General features: G+C 48.9%; 1 protein-coding gene across 1 annotated transcript in view; it reads left to right on the top strand.

Moving 5' to 3' along the window:
* The window catches only part of LOC140903547 (low molecular weight neuronal intermediate filament), a 34385-nt gene that overhangs the window by 6757 nt on the left and 5096 nt on the right, over window positions 1-22532 (top strand). The window contains exons 2-4 of the mRNA XM_073324980.2: window positions 12746-12900; window positions 13594-14311; window positions 21365-21682. Coding sequence (XP_073181081.1) covers window positions 13601-14311; window positions 21365-21682 — 1029 coding nt within the window. The 5' untranslated portion in view covers window positions 12746-12900; window positions 13594-13600. The remainder of the gene's footprint in view (window positions 1-12745; window positions 12901-13593; window positions 14312-21364; window positions 21683-22532) is intronic.

The raw sequence follows: 22532 nt of genomic DNA, 5'->3' as shown, positions 1-22532 counted from the left end.
GTTTCATTCCAAGTCAGAATAAAACTCCCAAAATTTCAAAACCCTCCTTGGGATGGGAGCCCCGAACCTGGCAGGCTGCTGAGGATCCATGAGCTCCCAGGGCTTCCCGGCTCCCAGTTCCCCACCAGCAGCTGGGAGCTTGGATACCAAGGCTCCCCAGCAGCGTGCCAGGCAGCTTGTCGAGGAGCTAGGCAGGCAAACTGGCAGGGAACCTGCCTGGGCTCCATTGTAATTTTGTCCAAATCAGCGCATCTCTGTGGAATGTTTAGACGGCAACAAATTGCCAAATTTGCCACTCCCTCCCCAAAAATGTTTCATCTAAATTTTTCTAACAAGCTCCAGAAATACAGGCCCTCCCCTTGAGCAGTAGCAGATCCCAGGTCCTCGCTAATGGGTGCCTTCCCAAATTAATTCATGCACTCCAAGGCAGTGAACTTGCAGACTGGGCACCCCAGTGATGGCTGAGGGTGCTGATCAGGATACAGGATACAACGCCACTGTAGTGCACGGCTGTTCTCTAACAGGTCTCTTGTATACTCATCCAGTAAAGTGTTGATTGCCTTACAAGCATCTTGCCCTCTCGAGAATGGAGGATGTAAATTGCATAATCTCCCACCATGAATCATTAGTAGGGAGAGAGCCCTGCAGCTTCAATTTTAGAGCAAAAGCCTCTAAACTCTGAGCTAAAGGAGTAACTCCCTTAGCTGGAGGTAGTTGTAGGTTCTTATCCTCTGATGACCAGCCGTTAGAGAGAGAGATGACACATTTAGCTGATACATTGCATACCCACTTTTCACCTTCTCTTGAAACATCTGGAAATGGCCCCTGCTCTGGGCAGGATGGCTTGGTATGGTATGACAAATCCTCTGCACTATCTAGAGCTAATACCGATTCTCTTTCCACTCAAGTGAGAGTGGCCTGTAATTTTGGATTCAACAGCCACGTATTTGGCCACCAACAATGCAGCTATATGGTTAAATGAAGACCCTGCTGTCATCCATGAATCATTCCCTGCACTGTAGCTGGGGATGGCTAGTGTAGGAGTCAGCTCTAGTCGAGCTGAAAATTTGCCTAATGGAAAATTACCACTACAAAAGTTTTTTTTCCTCCCTTGGTATCCTACTGTTAATTGAACTGTCTCGTTAGACTGACCTCACACTTGGTAAGGCAACTCCCATCTTTTCATGTATTTATACCTGCTCCTGTATTTTCCACTCCATGCATCTGATGAAGTGGGTTCTAGCCCACGAAAGCTTATGCCCAAATAAATTTGTTAGTCTCTAAGGTGCCACAAGGACTCCTTGTTGTTTTGGCTGATACAGACTAACACGGCTACCCCTCTGAAGCCACTCTCCATAAACATATCTCATCTGTTCACACACAGAATAATCCTGGATTTATTTTACTCTAATCCCAAACAGATAAAAGTCCTGTCTTGTATTCTCTTCTGTGGTTTTTCTCATCCCCTTCCTCTCTGCTACTAGCTGCTGGGAAGTACCGAGACTCTCCCTTGCAATCACAGGAAATTGAGCATGTCATCCCCTGCTTCTGATCCTAACAGATGATTCCAGCAGCCACTCCAACTGCAGCACTAATGCCTGCATTTTGGATTTGACCGTATTGTGGTCGCAGAACTCTCGGTCCTGATTCTAAATCAGCATAAAGCAGTGCCGCGCTTCCTGCTAAATGGGGTTTCTCCCCTTGCCCCGGGTGGTGCTCATCTGTAGCATGACAGCAATGCATGCAACTATCCAGCAAGAATCTCTGAGAGTCCCGCATGTTGGATGCGTCCCTGAAGTTGCAGGTCCGTCTTCAGGATGGTGCTTGGTAGAATCTGTTTGGTCGTTTGTGCAAATGTCTCATTTTGCAACGCCAGCTGTCAAAAGCATCATCTAATCTATACGTTTCCATTGCCTTGCCTCCACTTTGTTCAGATGCATGAAGATGACAGTGCTGACAGTTTGCATTTAGTTTTTGCATCTTTCTGCTCCACCAAACCCTTAGATAGCTGCCAGAATTCATTGCTGCCTCTTACCGTCCTGGAGCCAGAGTTAGTCTCGATGTAACTCTATTGCTGGCAGCAGAGTTACACCAGGGATGAGTTTGGCTAATGGGCTTTAAACTTGATTAACCAGATCCAGTGCTGATGGAAACAGGTCTGACTCCTACGGATGTGTCTGGGGCAAATTGAGCAGTTACCTGAACAATCATGTCCGGTTACATTGTTAAGTGTGAGTTGGTTGGAAAACTTGTGTAAGTGGAAAAATGGTGACTTCTTGTGTCCCGGTGGTGCAAAACAAGTGTACCTTACAAATCAGGGGGTGGACACCAGATAAGTTAATGGCACTGCTAACTTAGGAGGTGGAGCACACTTCATCCCTACTAAAACTTGGGGACATACAGGGCTATAACTTAAGGATAAAGAACAATCATCTGTACAAAGATGTGCAGAAAGGGGAGGCTTAAAATTATAAGGGGATAGACTCCTCAGCCGTTCTCAAACAAGCTATTGCCTAATTGGAAGATTCAAATAATGGGTAGATTTCTTGCTGAAGCAATTCAAAAGCATCAGATCTAAAAGGCTCATGGAAACTTACTGAGACCCCAGAGTTCCCCAGTCTTATTAGCTATATTTTAATTATCCTTCATGACATATGCACCTGCTGGGAAACAGCCTTGTTCGTTACCCTCCGTTGCTGCTCAGGAAGGTACAAGTGGAGTTGCAAAATTCCTGTTTTCTTTGGTCCTGATCCAAAACCCACTGAAGTTAATGAGGATCATTCTGTTGATTTCAGGGGGCTTCAGATCAGACGCTTTAAGGTGATAGTGGCGTACAAGGGAGCTTTTACTCATTGTAATATTTAAAGCAGGAAGCTCCGATCACATTCATGCATCTTCTTTGGTAGCCCATAGATGCATGAATGTGAAATGAGCCTTGAAGCTGTCTTTCCATAGCAATGCCATAAGACACCCAAGAGTTCTGAAGGAATTCAAATGTGAAATTGCAGAACTAGTAACTGTCGTCTGTAACCTATCATTTAAATCAGCTCCTGTACCAGATGACTGGAGGGTAGCTAATGTGACACCAATTTTTAAAAAGGGCTCCAGAGGTGACCCCGGCAATTACAGGCATAAACCTGACTTCAGTACCGGGCAAACTGGTTGAAACGATAGTAAAGAACAAAATTGACAGACACATAGATGAACATAATTTCTTGGGGAATACTCAACATGGCTTTTGTAAAGGGAAATCATGCCTCACCAATCTACTAGAACTTTCTGAGGGGGTCAACAAGCATGTGGACAAGGGGGATCCAGTGGATATAGTGTATTTAGATTTTCAGAAAGCCTTTGACAAGGTCCCTCACCAAAGGCTATTAAGCAAAGTAAGCAGTCACGGGATAAGAGGGAAGGTCCTCTCATGGATTGGTAACTGGTTAAAAGATAGGAAACAGAGTGTAGGAATAAATGGTCAGTTTTCAGAATGGAGAGAGGTAAATAGTGGAGTCTCCCAGGGGTCTGTACTGGGACCAGTCCTAGTCAACATATTCATAAATGATCTGGAAAAAGGGGTAAACACTGAGGTGGCAAAATTTGCAGATGATACAAAATTACTCAAGATAGTTCAGTCCCAGGCAGACTGCGAAGAGCTACAAAAGGATTTCTTAAAACTGGGTGAATGGGCAACAAAATGGCAGATGAAATTCAGTGTTGATAAATGCAAAGTAATGCACATTTTGAAAACATAATCCCAACTATACATATAAAATGATGGGGTCTAAATTAGCTGTTACCACTCAAGAAAGAGATTTTGGAGTCATTGTGGCTAGTTCTCTGAAAACATCCACTCAGTGTGCAGTGGCAGGCAAAAAAGTGAACAGAATGCTGGGAATCATTAGGAAAGGGATAGATCATAAGACAGAAAATATCATATTACTACTATATAAATCCATGCTACGCCCACATCTTGAATACTGCGTGCAGCTGTGATCACCCCATCTCCAAAAAGATACATTGGAATTAGAAAAGGTTCAGAAAAGGGCAACAAAAATTATTAGGGGCATGGAGCATCTGCCATATGAGGAGAGATTAATGAGATGGGGACTTTTCAGCTTGGAAAAAAGACGACTAAGGAGGGTCTATAAATTCATGACGGGTGTGGAGATAGTAAATCAGGAAGTGTGATTTACTCCTTCTCATAACATAAGAACTAGGGGCCACCAAATGAAATTAATAGGCAACAGGTTTAAAACAAACAAAAGGAAGTATTTTTTCATACAACGCACAGGCAACCTTGTGAATTCTCCAAGACTATAAGAGAGTTCAAAAAAGAACTAGATACATTCATGGAGGATAGGTCCATCAGTGGCTATTAGCCAGGATGGGTAGGGATGGTGTCCCTAGCCTCTGTTTGCCAGAAGCTGGGAATGGGCGACAGGGGATGGATCATTAGATGATTCCCTGTTCTGTTCATTCCCTCTGGGGCACCTGCCATTGGCCACTGTTGGAAGACAGAATACCCGGCTACATGTACATTTGGTCTGACCCAGTATGGCCATTCTTATGTAAATGAGATTCGGGCCCAAGAAGCTTCCTGCCCCCCCCCCGCACCCCAGCCAGACACTCTTAAGGAATTCTCCCAGCTGACTTCTATTTCAGTAAGTCAGTGTTAGCTTATAACAACACCCAGCAGTGTAACTACTCCTGATACAACGGCTCCTCGAGTCCATTTCCTAGTTTGCTCACCCGTTTCTTTCGGTACAATACAATCAGGACTTCTCAGCTTTCTTGTTGCCTTGGCAGCAACAGCAGGATGTGCGAAGCTGTGAAAATGGCAGGTGTCTGTGCGTACAGATTGATATCCCCTCAAATCGTGTGGTCTCCAGCGTGGCTGAATGATCCAAGGCATGGGACACGGATAAGCCACTCGGAATATCTTGTCTACAGATTATGGAGTCCAACGCGTCCAAGCCACTGCCTTCAGATCTGCAGGATGGACCTGATTCTCATCTCCCTAGTGCTAAGCACACCTAAATCGGGAGTAACTCCTTTTGCAGTCGGTGGCATTACATAAGTGTGAAAGGGATGTGAAATCTCCGTCTGTTCAAAGCGCTTCAGCGTGCAGTTCATGTCAGCTCATTGTCAGACAGTTATTGGCATAAAACAGAGAATGCATGTGAAATGCAGCTGAGGACGGTACCGTCACCTGTGACACAATGCTGTTGTTTGCTTGCTTTCAGGTATTGCCACCAGCAATGTTTCTCCACCTTTTCGATACCAGGGACCGGCTTGCTGCGTTCCTTAACTGTGTCAGGGAAATCTCAGGGAGTGGCAAGGAGGCTGCCATGGACCAGCACCAATTGAGAAACAGTTGCCTAGAAGCCAAGGCCCCATTGTGCTAGGCACTGTACAGATATAGAACAAGGACAGTCCTTGCCCTGAAGAGTTTACAATCTAAAGTGGCTGATGTTGCAACATCGAACTATTTCTCGGATGGTTATCAACTGTAACCTTGTTCGATTTCAGTGTACTGTTCTCTGGAGGGTATGTGAACTGTAAAGGTAGCTTTCAAGGTGATTATTGTTCCCAAAAAGGACCTGATTACCAGCCCTAAAGGTTCACATCCTCTCTCCTCATCACTGGTGCGAACCAGATTCCAAAGGATCCAGTGATCCTGTCTTAACCCTCCCTGCCATACCCCAAGGAAATAAGTGCAATGTGCAGTCAGGCATAGACGGCGTCTTGTTATCAATAATAAAGGCTGGGATCCAGAAGTGGTGGGGGGCTATCCCCAGCTCTGCCACTGGGATCCAGAAGTGGTGGGGGGGCTATCCCCAGCTCTGCCACTGCCCTGTTCTGTGACCTTGAGCAAGTCACTTTGCCTCTCTGTGCCGCCGTTTCCACTCCCCTTTAATCTATCTATCACTTATGCTGTAATTGCTCAGGGGCAGGGACTGCCTCTCATTGTGTGTTCCTACAGTGGCCAGTACAACAGCCCTGATCTCAGCTGAAGCCCGTAGTACAAATAATCATAATCCGTGCAAGGAGGTGCTAATACAAAGACAGATCCAGTCTTGCTGGTCTTCTTCATCCCTTCTTCCAATATCACTCTCAGGGTGAAATTCACCATGTGCAGGGGGATGGAACAAGTACTATGCACCATTTAAGTCCCGCAAAGGCCTATGCACCACTGGCTTGTGCTGGCCCCGTGCACAAGGTGAATTTAACTCTCACAGCTACAGGCTCTGTCTGTGCCTTTAACCACGGCAGTGGGGTAGGGTTTTGTCCTCTCACTGGTACTTTGAGTCCCCAGGCACTTGCCCTGCCTTTGTTGGCTGTGTGGGAATAGCAAGTAGCTTGGCTGAGCGTTGAAGTAAATATTAAAAAGGTCTGACAAAGCGGAGAGAGTTTTCTTTTGTAACTGTTCCCAGGAGGTACAAATGGATGCTTTATGAAACTGACACTGAGTGAGTATGTCTCTATGAGCAGTGACACAGAGGTCACAAAGTTCTTGGTTGGCAGCCGTGGCAGGTTTGACTTAATATCCTCCCACTGGGTATTTTAATCGCTTCCCTTACTCTGTTGCCACTGCCCCTGCTTGCTTCCACTGTCTGAGATTCCCCGTACACACACACACACACTCCCCCAAAGCCCCAGTTCAGTCAGAAATTGTCTCTTTTTCATCTCCATGTAACCATTTCTTGCCCTAAGCCACTGTGTAGCATTGCCTTGAGGTCTTACACACTTACCATGTTCCACCCCAGAGGTGGCTGCATTTCATGGATGGTGACGTGTTTCTTGCATTTACTGGTTATCACTTTTATAGTGCAGTAGCACCAAGAGGCTTTATGTGCCTCATCTATGCTAGTTAGGTGTCTTTATATCCCTTCTCGTACCCCCTTCATCTCCACTCCTGGGGCAGCCAGGGCTTTGTGCAAGCTGGAGCAGCCTTGGGACTACTCTGACTTGCTCCAGCAGTAACCGCCCCACAAAGGGAAAGGAGATTTGGATCATAGATGGTAAAACTCTTTGGGATCCCTTGGGAATAAGGGGTCATGAATTAAGCTATTGGATAATATTTTCAAGAGTGACGAAGACTGAGGACCCTCAATCCCATTTTCAGAAGTGACTTAGACACTTGTCACTTCTGAAAATGGGATTTAGGCACTTTTGAAAATCTTACCCATTATCTAATGCCTTATGAAGTATTGAAAGACTGAAAATTAAATGCAATCTTCTAAAGGCAAAAATAGTAATAGAATAGTAAATACTAACCTGTACTTAGAGTGTAAGCTCCCTTGGGTGGGGACTGCCTCTTTGTTCTGTGTTTGTACAGCACCTAGAACAATGGGGTGCTGATCCACGAGTGGACCTCCAAGGTGCTACTGCAATATGAAAAAGTAAAGTTTTGGGAGACATTCTGCTTTAGGGGATAAGCCAAGCACTAGTTAATGGGAATTAAGAGGAACTTGGGGGGCAGGTTATTCATCATTGCCTGTTGCAAGGTTTTCTTGCACCTTCTGCTGAAGGTGAACACTGCTGGAGGCAGGATACTGGATTAGACGGATGCCGGATCCAAACCAGTGTTGCAATTCCTTTGTAAAAACTTCATCCTGGTTTTGCGGTGCTGCAACAAAATTCCCTGCCTAGGTATCCTTAAAGTCAGCTCTCACCTTGGTGTGAGTGATGCCCGTGTTTCAGTGAGGACACCCTGTCTGCTCCAGGTTGGTGTCTTCCTGAGCGCCAGTCTTAACCGATTCTCTTTATTCTGACAATTTCTTGGCTGGACTTTGATAAGTGTCACTGGAGAAGAATGTGCGTTACCCCAAACAGGTTGAAGAGAACAGGCGCGCAGGCTGCGTAGCTGCTTAGGAGAGCTCGGGGAGTTAGAGGACTGGATGGCCCTGGAGAAGGGGTAATGGACTATTCAGACTTTTCAACCTAGGGTTGCTGGTAGTCATGGGAGCTCATTACCATTTGCTGGAGGTTTGGCATTTTATGTGAAGGGACTTGGTGGGGCCCCAGTCTCATTCCTGCAGGACAAGGTGGCATTTTCCAAAGCATTCAGCCTCGACATACCTCAGATGTCTTTGAAGCCTATGGGGCACTTAAGCCAGAGATGAGTGCTTTTGATTATTCCATAACCTAAAGGCTACCTCTACAAGCAACACCTAAAATTGGCAGTCTCAGCAAAGAGGCCAAGGACCAAATGGGACAGACACACTGGACTGTGCAGTGGGGGAGGTGTAGGTTGGATATTAAGAAAAACTTTTTCACTAGGAGGGTGGTGAAACACTGGAATGCGTTACCTAGGGATGTGGTGGAATCTCCTTCCTTAGATATTTTTAAGGTCAGGCTTGACAAAGCCCTGGCTGGGATGAGTTAGTTGGGGATTGGTCCTGCTTTGAGCAGGGGGTTGGACTAGATGACCTCCTGAGGTCCCTTCCAACCCTGATATTCTATGATTCTATGACTCCCACTTAGCCACAGAGAATGGCTCTTCCTGGTCATGGGTGCAGCACCCTGGTAGGCCAGTCTCTACCTGTACTGTAGATAAACAGAGGACTTCTGCCAGCCTAGAAACTTTTAGCTCAGCCTAAAGCTTGAGCTAAAGGGTTAAATCCCCTCGCTGGCAGCTCTGGTAGGCGCTCAACCTCTGTTGATCCAGGTGATACACAGAGCTGGCCAGGAATTTTTTGATTAAACTCGTTTCATCAGAAAATGGTGATTTGTCAAAACTGAAACCTGTTTGTGGGGAAAGGCTCGGCTTTGACAAATTTCTTGTTCTGAAAAATTTTCTGGAAAAAAAAAATTGAAATTTTGAAATTGTCGACATGTCCTGGTTTGACACTTGTGAAATGAAAAGTTCTGGAGTTTGGAATATTTTGTTTCAAAATTTAATTTAATTTGTAGGTGTTTTTTTTAAAGATGAGGACGAAACATTTCAATTGACACTAACTGGTTTTGGTTGTTTCGGGGGGGATTTTCGGTTGCTGAAAAATATTTTGTCCCAATTGACGACAGGAATTTTTTTTTTTTTTTTGGAAATTTTGAAAATTTCCCTGGGTCGGCAAAACAGTTTGCTGCCTACTCCAGTGACAAACAGCATCCGCCAAGCAGGGATCCACGCTCTCTTGCCCGTGCTGAAGTCACCTTCTTGGAATGAGACTGCAGCGTGTTCACGCTGTGCTGGACATTTTGAGAGCATGTAACCTTCCATCAGATCTCCAGCATCCCACCTCCCCAGCGACATGACACAACACACATGTGTTAACAGTACTTTGAGAATCGAAGGCCAGATTTTCTAGCCAGGCTGTTCGAGAAGGTATTCGTTTGCTTCTTTCTGCTTAGGTATTCGTTTCCTTCTTTTCTTCTGTGCACATGGCAGTCTGAGGTGTGGTGGCAGCTTGGGCAGATGTACTTATGCTAGCCTGACTAAAAATAACTGTGTATACACAGGGGCACAGGCTAGCAACACAAATCCATACCCAGGGTTCCCAGGGGGCTTTGACCGCTTACGCCACCGCTTGGGTAAAGCTACCCAAGCTGCAGTCATACCTTGGATTGCAGTGAAGACATACCCGCCATCATCTAAGACCATGGGCCATGCCTTTGAATTAACAATGATGGTTTCCCCTCAGTGAAATCCCAGTCGAATTCCCACATAGCCAAGTTCAAGAGCTGCCTTCCTTTCCAGCTGATTTTTTCCACCGCTGAATGCAGTTGCTTTATGCATTTGAAGCTTTTTAAAAACATCAGTCTGACAGCGAGTGGGGTCATGTCTAGTTGCTGATGTCTCCGGCGAGGGAGCTGTAGTTTTTTTTCCCCCTCCTCTTTTTAAAAAATGCTTTGCTCAAGCGGTATGAAGAACACGTTCTCTGAAATACCATATAGTCTTTGGGGTTATGGGGACCAAATATTTGGCAACGGGCTCTCCAACCTGGCAGACAAAAGAATAACAAGATTCAATGGCTGGAAGCTGAAGCTAGACAAATTCAGACCGGAAATAAGGTGTACATTTTTAACAGGGAGGGTAATTAACCATTGGATCCATTTTCCAAGGGTTGTGGTGGATTCTCCATCGCTGGCCATTTTTAATCAGATTGGATGTCTTTCTCAAACAGAAATTCTGCTCTAGTTCAACAGAATTATTTCGTGGAAGTGCCTTGGCCAGGACAGCAAATTAGATGATCACAGTGGTCCCTTCTTGCTTTGGAATCTATGAATCTAGGTTGTGCACCTGTCCCACAGCAGAAAACTCGGAACAGTCTTGTACAGAGAGATGGAGGCTGATGCTCAGCACCTTGAAGGATTCAGGCCTTAAATAACATGAGAGTCCTTTGCTCTTCTTCAGGTCTGTGTGGCTCAAAAGCTTGTCACTTTCACCAACTGAAGTTGGTCCAATAGAAGATATCACCTCCCCCATCTTGTCTCTCAAAGACCCCACCACGGCCACAACACTGTAAACAATATTGAATCCTTCTCCTCTAGGTCTTCTGGCAAAGGTGCCAATGAGCACCAGTCATCTAAGTGCGGTGGATATTTGCCATCTAAGAACCAACAACTCAATTCATGTAGGTCACCGAATACCCATGAGATCATAGAATCATAGAAGATTAGAATTGGAAGAGACCTCAGGAGGTCATCTAGTCCACCCCCCTGCTAGGTGGTAACAGTTTTTGCTCACTGCCAGCTTGGGCTGGCTTTGATGAGCAATTGGCATCTCATTCTGCTGCTAATCCCCTGAGGCCCCCCAGCCCATTGGAGTAACACACTGTGCTGTTGCTTATCTGAATAACACCCAAGATCAGAAATAGAACCAAACCTACTTATCAAGGGCCTGATCCAATGGAAAGACACTCATTTACTTCGGTAGGCTTTGACTCAGGCCCTAAGGGACATGATGAGTGTGCAGAAAAGTGGCTGAACATCCATCCTCTTCAGGGGCATCTGGCCACTTCCACCAGAATCTGGCCACAACCTGCTAGTGGTTTTGACATGAATGCAGGAGTTACATTTTTATGTGTCACCTAGCAGTGTCTTTATCCTTATGGAACTCTATATCTATTGTATTAAGACCCAAGCTTGTGCCTATTGAAGGCAATGGCAAAACTCCCATTTGATTTCAGTGGGAATAGAATCTGCTATATTAAGAGTTGCAAGTGCTTCCTCCCCTCCCCCCCGCGTGATGCATTGCTTGAGTGAATTTCGATCTCTTTTCCAGCTCTTTGAGTAGCATGAGAATTTGGCTTCTTGCATTTAGCTATGTTTTGCGCAATTCTGTGATCATTACAGAACATGAAAGCAACAAAACTAAGAAATGTTTTGTTCATTAAAGAGGCTACAAATGAAAACTCCCCTCCCCAATACATCATGGATTTGGCCCATTCTGCCTCCTGTTTCCTCCATGTAAAGAGACAATGTGGATTCTCTACAATCCAATCCACACAGGGCAGCATCTCTCTTGTTTTTAAATCCTGTGCCTCATCTAAGGGGGAAACATCAATCTACTGCACAGGTGCAGCAAATACACCTGAGTCAGCATCAGTGGATGACTTTGGTTTTACCCCCTGGACATGGTCTGCATAATGGAAAATTGATTTCTGAAATAAAGGTGAAGAATTTAATTGGAAGCAGCCAAGCAGCTGACAAACAGAATGCTCTGCAGGGTGGGGACAAAGCTGGATGCGCAGTGAAGTGTAAGAGAAGGTGAGTGAATCCTTTCTCTCTATATTTTGCAATGGCTCACTTCATTTTCATGCTGAATTCAGCTAACTTACATTGACAAATCTTCTGTCCTTGAAAACCAGAAATGGATCCGAAGCACTGCTCCTACGCTTTCCTCGGCCATCAGGTCCCCCACCTTCCCTTCACCCACGCCGTCCCACCTCTCTGTTGCTCTGCACTAACAGAGAACCAGTAAATGTCAGTAAATCTACTCCTTACAAAACAGGGTAAGAAGGCCGGTCCAGACAGCTGTGTGTGTTCTGGTGTTACCTGAATAAGCAGGCAGAGCAAAGGGACAGCAGCCAATCTGCAAGGCACATGCAAAAACCAAACTGCAGGCTTGACCCTCATTTACATCTGTGTAACCCTGTTGGATCTGGAGGTCTCTTTAAAGCAGAGAGGGGCTGAAACCACACTCTTTCAATCATGATCTCAAACTAGCCCAAACTGCAAGGACTTAGACCTAGGATTTTGGTTCAGCCCAGTGTGAAGAGAGCGGTCATTTAAAGAATTCCAGTGGGGGAGTTGGCTTTCAAATTTATCCCAGTTCTAATGCAAAGCCTGCTTCACTCTAAGAAAAGGAGGCCTTGTGGCACCTTAGAGACTAATTTCAGAGTAGCAGCCGTGTTAGTCTGTATTTGCAAAAAGAAAAGGAGTTCTTGTGGCACCTTAGAGACTAACCAATTTATTTGAGCATAAGCTTTCGTGAGCTACAGCTCACTTCATTGGATGCATTACAATCGGATGCAAGTGAGCTGTAGCTCACGAAAGCTCATGCTCAAATAAATTGGTTTGTCTCTAAGGTGCCACAAGTCCTCCTTTTCTTTTTGCAGATACAGACTAACACGGCTGCTACTCTGAAACCTGTTTCACTCTGGGTCTCAGTCTGTTCTCACAGCAGATAGCCCAGTCTGCATTTAAGCAACCACCGCTGAAAGAGAAGCTGGTCGTAAATGCATAGGCCTACATTTTAAGTGACTGGTTGTTTTGATTGCCTCTGTTTTTGGATTGCCAACAGGAGCCACCTTTTAAAAGAAGCTGATTTTCAGAGGTGCTGTGCCCTGACAGTGGACAGTTCCTGCAATTGCAGTTGTAGGTGGTGATGCCATTCAAGTCAAATTGAGCACTCAAAATCACTAGCCGTTTGGAAATCTTGGGCCATAAAGATGACAGGTCAGTGATTTGTTGGGGGAAGGGTCAAAGCCTGAGTAATAGCCCCTCTTCTTGGTCTTCCTTTTCCCATTCCCATCCCCAAGGATGAAAAAAAACAACCCTATATGTTCGCTTGCCCCATTCAGTCGCATTTTTGTCAGGGCTCTGCCTGATCCCTCGCTGACTCTTGCCCTGCATGAGCCCCCAGCTCTGAGATAGTGGTGGCATCCCACCGGCATCCCTTCCAGGAACGGCAGCGATCTCTGACAGCTTTGCCTACACCTTCCCTGCTCTCCCCCCATGGCCCACCCCTCCTTTGTATCCTTCACCCTTTCTGGCGATTGTTGCAAGCAGCTGCATCCTCTGCCAGCCCCGTGGGGCCACCTTGCCCAAGCACCCCCCCCTTCCCCTGTCAATCCTGGGGAGACACACACATTGATTCGGTGGCAGGCCCCAGCTGCAGCCAGCGCTTGCTGATCAAGCGAATCTCAGGCAAGGAGAAAGGCAAGGGCCTCCCTTTCAGCCCCTTCGCTCCCTCCTCCCTGCCAGGCAGATTTGCAGCTGACTGGGCGTTGTTAATTAGCAGGAGGAAGAGGATTGGTGTTTGCGGGGCTATATAAGGGGAGAGCCGGGCGCATTGTCCTCCCCCCATTTCTGTGCATCACCCACCCAGCCTCAGTCCCTTCCCTGCCTGCCTCTTCCCCCCCAACCCAGCCTCACCATGAGCTACAGCAGCGACCTGCTCTACCCACCCTCCTCCTACAAGAAGATCTTCGGGGAGTCCCCTCGCCTCTCCAGCAGGGTCTACAACAGCTCAGCCGCTCCCCGGGCTGCCGGCTACCGCGCCCCCCATGCCAGGGCCGCCGCCTCCTCCTCCTATCGCAAGCTGGCCGCGCCCGGCTCCGTGGACCACCTGGAGCTGCTGTCCCAGTCCAGCGCGGTGAGCAACGAGCTGAAAATCGTGCGCACCAACGAGAAGGAGCAGCTGCAAGGGCTCAACGACCGCTTCGTGACCTACATCGAGAAGGTGCATCAGCTGGAGCAGCACAACCGGCTGCTGGAGGCCGAGGTCTCGCTGCTGCGCCAGCGCCAGGCGGAGCCCTCCCGCCTGCAGCAGCTCTACGAGCAGGAGATCCGCGAGCTGCGCTCGCAGGCGGAGGGGCTGCGCCACGAGCGGGACGAGGCGCAGCTGGAGAGCCAGCGGCTGGCGCAGGGCCTGCAGCGCCTGCGGGAGCAGTGCCAGGAGGAGGCGCGCCGGCGGGAGGAGGCCGAGCTGGCCCTGCGCGAGTACAGGAAGGACGTGGACCACGCCACCCTGGCCCGGCTGGAGCTGGAGAAGAAGGTGGAGGCGCTGCTGGACGAGATCGCCTTCCTCCGGAAGGTGCACGAGGAGGAGGTGGCGGAGCTGCAAGCCTCGCTGCAGGATGCGCAGGTACCGGCGGCCTCCGCGCCTGCCCCTGCCCAGCCCTGCGCTCCCCTCGCCGCCTGCCCCTGCCCAGCCCTGCGCTCCCCTCGCCGCCTGCCCCTGCGCTCCCCTCGCCGCCTGCCCCTGCCCAGCCCTGCGCTCTCCTCCGCCCCTGCGCTCCGCTCCCCTCGCCGCCTGCCCCTGCCCAGCCCTGCGCTCCCCTCGCCGCCTGCCCCTGCCCAGCCCTGCGCTCTCCTCCGCCCCTGCGCTCCGCTCCCCTCGCCGCCTGCCCCTGCCCAGCCCTGCGCTCCCCTCGCCGCCTGCCCCTGCGCTCCCCTCGCCGCCTGCCCCTGCGCTCCCCTCGCCGCCTGCCCCTGCCCAGCCCTGCGCTCTCCTCCCCCGCGCTCCCCTCCCCGCCTGGCCCCGCGCAGCTCTGACCTCCGCTCCCCTCCTACTGTCCCTGCCCCTGCGCTCCCCTCGCCGCCTGCCCCTGCGCTCCGCTCCCCTGCGCTCTCCTCCGCCCCTGCGCTCCGCTCCCCTCCCCTCGCCGCCTGCCCCTGCCCAGCCCTGCGCTCCCCTCCCCGCCTGCCCCTGCGCTCCGCTCCCCTGCGCTCTCCTCCGCCCCTGCGCTCCGCTCCCCTGCGCTCTCCTCCGCCCCTGCGCTCCGCTCCCCTCCCCTCCCCGCCTGCCCCTGCCCAGCCCTGCGCTCCCCGCCTGCCCCTCCCCTCCGCCCCTGCGCTCCGCTCCGCTCCCCTCCACGCCTGCCCCTGCCCCTGCGCTCCCCTCCCCGCCTGCCCTTCCGCTCCTCTCCTACTGTCCCTGCCCAGCGCTCCCCCCTCCACGCTGCTCTCCCCTCCCCTCCCAGCCTGCCCAGCGCTGCGCTCCCCTCCTGCCACTGTGCAGCATCCCCCGGCCCTGGCCACCTCTCCCTGCGCTTCTCTCCCCCTGCCCCTGCCCAGCCCTGCCCTGCCCTAGCCTCCCCCTACCTCGCTGCGCTCCGCTCCCCCCCCGCCCCTGCTCAGCATCCCTCTGACCTTCTCTCCCTGCACTCCAATCCCCTGCCCAGCCCTGCGCTCCCATCCCCCGGACACCTCTCAGCCCTGTGCTCCCCTCCCCCTGCCCCAGCCCAGCCCTGAACTCCCCTCTCTCTGCACTCCCTGCCCCTACCCTTCCCTGCGCTCCTCTCCCCTCCTCCCTCCCGCTGCCCAGCCCTGCTCTCTCTTCCTCTCCCCTCCCCTCTGTTCCTGCCCAGCCCCCTGTTCTGTATCCCCCCACAGACCAACACTGCTGCACTGCGGTCTCTCCCCCCCACCCGTCCCTGCCCAGCGCAGCACTCCCCTTTCTGTATCCCGCCTTCCCAGTGCTCCCCTCCCCGCAGGATGCCAAACAGCAGCCTCCCCAGGGTGGCACATACCCCCAAGGGCTCGGTGTTCACCTCCAGGATTCAACCACCCCAGACCCCCTTCCACCGCCTGCATCCCCAGGTGCCCAGCGCCCTTCTCCCCTCCGCATGCCATGTGGATAGGGTTTGCCTTCGCTCACCCCCAGTATCCATCGCCTCCTAAGGAGTGCTACACACATGCACCCCTCCTTCTCTGTGCTGGATAAAGTCTGTGCTATACACACACATGCATCCCTCCTGTGTGCTGGATGAGGTGTGTTATACACTCCAATTTCCTCGCTTCTGTGTGTGCTAGATGGATAGGGTGTGGCATACACACACAATACTGCCCTCCTCCTCTATGCTGTGCATCACACCACTGCCCTCATCCCCACCCCATAATTTTATACTTCCATAGGCTGAGCATATAGGACTGTTACATACACTCCCCCTATTCTCTTCCTCTTACATATGCTGAATGGATCGATTCTAGATCCTTTGCACTGGGCACAAAGCTATTGCGGTCGGTCGGTCGTTGGAAGGTTATCTTCGTTAAGGCAGACATTTGACTGGCTCCCCTTATGGTGTTGGATAGCTACAGGATGGAAAGGCACTGTGTGCCGGCATGATCCCAATCCTCCTTCCCTATATTGATTGGGTAATAGGGTACTTACATCTTCTGCTTTTCTGATTTACATTGTATTTGGCATAAAGTCGCCTGGAAGGTTAAATCAGCGCCGGATCTCCTTTGTGTTGAGTATTGGATTGTCTCACATTAGGCTATTGGAAGTGTGATTCAGTTCTTTGAATACCATAGCAAACTGTACCTTGATTGGTCCTGCTTCGAGCAGGGGGTTGGACTAGATGATCTTCTGGGGTCCCTTCCAACCCTGATATTCTATGATTCTATGATTACATTATTGCTAAGCCCTGCTGGGAACATAGCATCCTATGCTGCAGCGCCATGGGTACAATAGGTACCTCACGCCCACCCTGCAGAGCACACACAATGCCCATCTTTGTGCCTGAGCCATGTGCTAGGGGAATGAAAGGACCGAAGCTTAGAAAAGAAGGAAAGCTCGGTCCTGGCTTCATTCATCAGTCTGCGTTTCAAGTGAAGTCGTGGGACTATTTCCGTACGTGTTGGGAGGAAAGAATGAAGCCTGCTTAATGCAAAATGTAGCTAACCCACGTTCATTCTCTGATGCACACGAGAATAGCGGTTATCCTAATGAGCTTGTTATATGGAGGTTTAATGGGCAGCTCAGTGACAACTCTTTTGTCATGTAGGTTTCGTTAATGTCCACTTTTGCAAGGTATTGCCGGACAAATGTTAAACTGCATGTAAAGGTATTAAAACACCAGATCCATAAGGACAAACCCGGAGCAGCTTAGTGAAGCGGCTTTAGAGCTACAGTTGCAATATTGATGGAAACGGATGGCTCTCCTGAGCACTGAAATCAATAGCTGGTGCCGAGGTATTGTAATGCAGCCTTGATTATCCAGCTGGAATCATAGAAACATAGGGCAGGGAGGGAGTTGAGAGGTCATCAAGTCCGGCCCCCTGTGCTGAGGCAGAACCAAGTAAACGTAGACTGTCCCCGAGAGGTGTTTGTCCAGCCTGTCCATTGGAGGTTTTATGATGGGGACTCCACAAGCTCCTTTGGAAGCCTGTTCCAGAGCTTACTACCCTTAAGCCTGGCCTACACTGAGGGGGGGATGGATCTAGATACGCAACTTCAGCTACGAGAACGCACGTATCTTAGATCGACTTAGAATCGCTTACTTTGCGTCCTCGCGGCGCGGGATCGACGGCCGCCGCTCCCCCGTCGACTCCGCTTCTGCCTCGCGCCGTGGTGGAGTTCCGGAGCCGATGGCAGAGTGATCGGGCATCGATTTGTCGCGTCTACACTAATGTGATAAATCGATCCCCACTAGATGGATCACTACCCACCAATCTGGCGGATAGTGTAGACGTGGCCTTAGAGTTGCTGCAGATTAAGCCCATTATGTCTTGTCCTGCCTTGCACATGAAGAACAATTGATCACCATCTTCTTTATAACATCTCTGACCGTATTTGAAGACTGTTATCAGGTCCCCCTCAGTCTTCTTTTCTGAAGACTAAACTCGCCCAGGTTTTTTAATCTTTCCTCATAGATCAGGTTTTCTAAACTTTTGTTGCTCTCCTCTGGCCTCTCTCCAACTTATCCACATCTTTCCAAAAGTGTAGCACCCAGAATTTGACACAGTGCTCCAGCTGGGGCCTCACCAGTACCGAGTAGAACAGGACAGTTACCTCCTGTTAACTGCATCACACCATTGTCTCCTGTTCAATTTGTGGTCCACTACAACCCCCATACCCTTTCCAGCAGTACTGCCGCCAACCAGTTATTCCCCATCTTGTAGCTGTGCATTTGATTTTTCCTTCCAAAGTGTGGTTCTTTACACTTTTCTTTCCTGAATGTCATCTTGTTGATTTCAGACCAATTCTCCAATTTGTCAAGGTCACTTTGAATTCTAATCCTGTCCTCCAAAGTGTTTGCAACCGCTCCCAGCCTGGTGTCATCTGCAAATTTTATAAGCACGCTTTCCACTCCATTATGCAAATCATTAATAAAAATATTCAATAGTTTCAGACCCAGGATTGACCCCTGTGGGACCCCACTGGATACACCTTCCCAGTTGGATAGTGAACCATTGATAACAATTCTTTGAGTATGGTCTTTCAATCAGTTGTGCACCCACCTTCTAGTAATTCCAGCTAGACTACATTTTGCTAGTTTGCTTATGAGAATGTGATGTGGGACAGTGTCAAAAGCCTTTCTAAAATAAGGATGTATCCCATCTACTCCTTCCCCCTATCTGCTGGGCCAGTAACCCTGTCAGAGAAGGAAATTAGGTTGGTTTGGCATGATTTGTTCTTGACAAATCTATGCTGGTTAGTCCTTGTAATCCTATTATCCTCTAGGTGCTCACAAATTGATTGTTCAATAATTTGTTCTGGTATCTTTTCAGGTATTAAAGTTAGGCTGACTGGCCTATAATTTCCAGGGTGCTCTTTGTTGCCATTCTTAAAAACAGATCCTATGTTTGCCCATTACTCTGGGACCTCACCCATCCACAATGGATTTTCCCTGAGATGTCATGAGGGATGCAGAATACGTTCAGATGACCAAAGCTTTGGCTAATGAAGGGGAATTTTCATTTAATTTATGCAGAGGAAGGTTGGTTTTATGGCTACAGCGCTGGACTGGGATTTGAGATGAGCTCTGCTACAGATTTCTTGGGTGACTTTGGCAAGTCGCTTAGTCTGACCCTGACTTAGTTTCCTGTCTGTAATATCAGGACAGTACTCTCCCATTCTTTGTCTCTCTAGATCATAAACTGTCAGGGGTGGGTAGGGAATGTCTCAATCTTTGTATGTACAGTACTTAGCCCATTGGGGCACGTAGATATAATTGTGATAATACCACAAATAGATTTTTTGGAGGGGGGGCTAGGCAGAGAAGGGTACAACTCTGGATATAACAGGGAAATTTGACTATGGCTGCAATAATCAAGGTTGTGCTGTATTCTCAGAGTGCGTTAAAACCTAGAAATATGAATCTTCTTCCACTTTGTTCTCTTCCTTGCTTGTTTTGCTTGTTCCTCGGACAGCGGCGTTCAGTCCCTCCTTAACTGTGCTACTTGCAGTAAATACATAAGTTTTAGTGCTTTGCTAGATTGGAGCCAGGGGGCTCTGCACCTTACAGGATCAAGCCAGCATAATGAGGCCACTTCAGCCTTGGAGTTGCATCTGCTTACACTACAGCTGACTTTGACCCAGTACATTCCTGAATACATGAATATTTGAACTTCTCCTAGACAAGGAGCTGAAGCAGATTTCATTTAAAGGGGGACTTTCCCATACATTTGCAATTAGAGGTTTGATTTCACTTGTGATACCCCCCCCCCCCCCGTGTAATGGGGTATTAATGATACTGGCAAATGCCATTCCTTTTGCAGATTTGCTACAATGTCCTTTGTTTGCAAGGTTAAACTCCACTTCCGGAATGCCATTCATTTCTAATACATAACTTACCTTCATACATAGGACTAAATCCATTGAGAGAGTTTATTCCATATTCTGCGGTCCATGTTCCTCAGTGAGGAACTTCACTGGCTGTATTATAATGAATATGTGCAGGCATCTGATGAGCAAACCCTAAAATGAGCTCCTATATCATGGCCATAATCCACCATCTGTATGAAAATTCACTGACAGACCAATAACTTTCTGGCTTTCCTAATACTTTGCAGCATATGGCCCTGGGGGTTGTGGAAAACTTTCAGTGGGTAAAAATCTGTAATCTGCAGAGCTACAGAAAATGCAGCAGGCCCTGAGGGCTGGACTGAGAAAGCAATGCATTGTGTTTGCCCACAGTTCTGTCATTTTCCTCCATCAAATGGGGAAGCAATAAACCAGTTACATTTGCTCATTTAGATTCAGATTGAACACTGACCGAAGGCCAGCACTATACAGAATTATGCGGAAACACTGGATAATTTAAATAAATGAGTCCTTTCACTCTTGGGTGGTGGTACGGTAGCAATATGGCAACACTTAGCAGAGCTGTGTGAAGGATCAAAAAAGAACTTTAATATAAACTATTTTGCTAACCGAACCTGCACAACTTGTATGTCTAAAATAAATGCTGTACCTGTCAGTCTTTGCTCCTCTGATGCATTTCTCTGAACCCAGGTTAATTTGCTCTGTTTGCTCTGAGATATTGGTCAATATCTATCTCTACCAACCTATCTACCTCCCTCCATACACACCCTTTCTTTCTCTATCTACGCACAAGAGAGAGAATGTCTGTCAATGCAGCTATCTAGCTATACCTGTCCATCTGTGTCTTTTGCCTCTCTGGTCTTTCTGCATACATATTTACTCACCGTGTATGGCTATATAGGCACTGGGCAGAGGGCATGGCGGATGATGAGCTGGTATAAATTGACATCGCTCCACTAACTTCAGAGGAGCTATGCAGATTTACACCAGCTAAGGATCTGGTCCCATACAATTTTGTATTTTATAGCTATGCCATATCACACACGTGGAGGTGAGGGTTCTGCAATGTTCCCCCGTCTATGTGATAGTCTGTCATGCACCAGTGACTGCCCGCTTCCTGTCCACCAATCCATTTCGTTAGGACTTATTCCTGCCCCAAGTATCTGAATAATTTGGCTAGCTGCTGGGGAAACCCCACAGGGGCAATCAACATCTCCCCCTGCCCTCAGGACTTCCCGTGATGGCAGATGAGCTCCAGGACCGTGCATGCCTGTGGAGAGAAGAGCCGTGTAGCACTAAATCCCCGACTTCATTTCTACCTTTTCCTTAATTCAAAGAACCTCTGTATTGGGACTGCATGGTGCTGGGCTCCACCGCTCACAAGAGGTGTGGCCCTCCATATGGGAGCCCTTCATCCTCCAGCTTGCTCCATGCAGAGGAAACACAGCTGTTCTATTGTGTCCTGAGCCCTCTGGCTCTGCATGGGGGACAAGGGGAAGGATCTGAGCCTTCATTCAGGGCGTACAGCCTCGGATGGCAGGGAACAGCCCCGAGCAGCTTCAGTGTCTGTATTCCTATCCGTTTCCCCAAATTTCATGCTGTATGCTGTATGTGGGGTGGGGTCCCTTCCTTCTGTGCCTTCTCCAGGTCTCGGTGGAGGTGGACGTGAGCAAGCCTGACCTCACGGCCGCCTTGAAGGAGATCCGCATGCAGTACGAGGTCCTTTCCGCCCGGAACCAGCAGTCTGCCGAAGAGTGGTACAAATCCAAATTCGCCAACTTCACCGAGGAGGCGGCTCGCAGCAGTGACAGCATCCGCCAGGCCAAGGAGGAGATCACGGAATACCGGCGCCAGCTGCAGGCCCGCAACATCGAGATCGAGGCACTGCGGAATGCCAACGAGTCCCTGGAGAGGCAGCTGCAGGAAGCGGAGGAGAGGAGCAATGGGGAGATCCATAATCTGCAGGTAGTTGACACTTGCCAAAAGACACTGGCTTCTTATTTGTTTCCAGCTCAAGAGCTCACTCGCAGCCCTACGCATCAGAGACTCAAGTGGTAAAATGCCAGATATGCATCTAGCAAAGATTATCCTGGGGTTTTGTCTTTCCTGATAGCTTGTGCAGGCCACGCTTTTGGGTATGTTTGCGCTGGGAAGAAGACCGTCCTTACACAGAGATGGGATGTACTTAGCAAACCTTGCACTGAATGGTAGGGGGAGAGATTATGTTAGTAGCATTTCTATAATATCTCCCGCCTGTGATCTTCAAACACTTTGAAAACATTCATTCGCTACCCCGCCCTCCAGCCCCCGGTGAGGTAGATTGTAAGTATTATTAGCCCCATGTCTCAGCTTGGGAAACTGAGGCGCAAAGCATTCATTGATCTTTGGGGGCCTCTGTTTTTTGGGTGACCACTGTGGGGCTGATTCCCAGAGGTGCTGGCCTCCTCAAATTCCAGTTGTACCTCCCAAATTATTGGACTTGTTTGAAACTGTAGATCTAAGCGACTTGCCCAAAATCAGGCTGTGAGCTAACAATCGAACCCAGGAATCCAGGCTTCTAGTCTCGTGATTTGACTATTAGACAAAATAATAATCACATGAACTCCTTTGGTGAGGTACAGAGCTCATTTGCTAGAACAGCAGACGTCTGATGTGCTGGGGAAGGGACCAGCCAAATGAATGTTTGCTCGTATTAGTAAATGTATAGGATCGCTACTGAGATTTGGGACATGCACTGTATAAACACATAAGACAATCCCTGCCCTGAGGAGACTGCAGTTGAAATAAACAAGGTAGAGGTGGGAGGGGAAAGAGG

Source organism: Lepidochelys kempii, chromosome 26 (genome assembly GCF_965140285.1).
Source record: "Lepidochelys kempii isolate rLepKem1 chromosome 26, rLepKem1.hap1, whole genome shotgun sequence".
Lineage (NCBI taxonomy): Eukaryota > Metazoa > Chordata > Testudines > Cheloniidae > Lepidochelys > Lepidochelys kempii.
The sequence above is the reverse complement of the archived record's forward strand: the minus strand, read 5'-3'. Positions and strand labels throughout refer to the sequence as shown.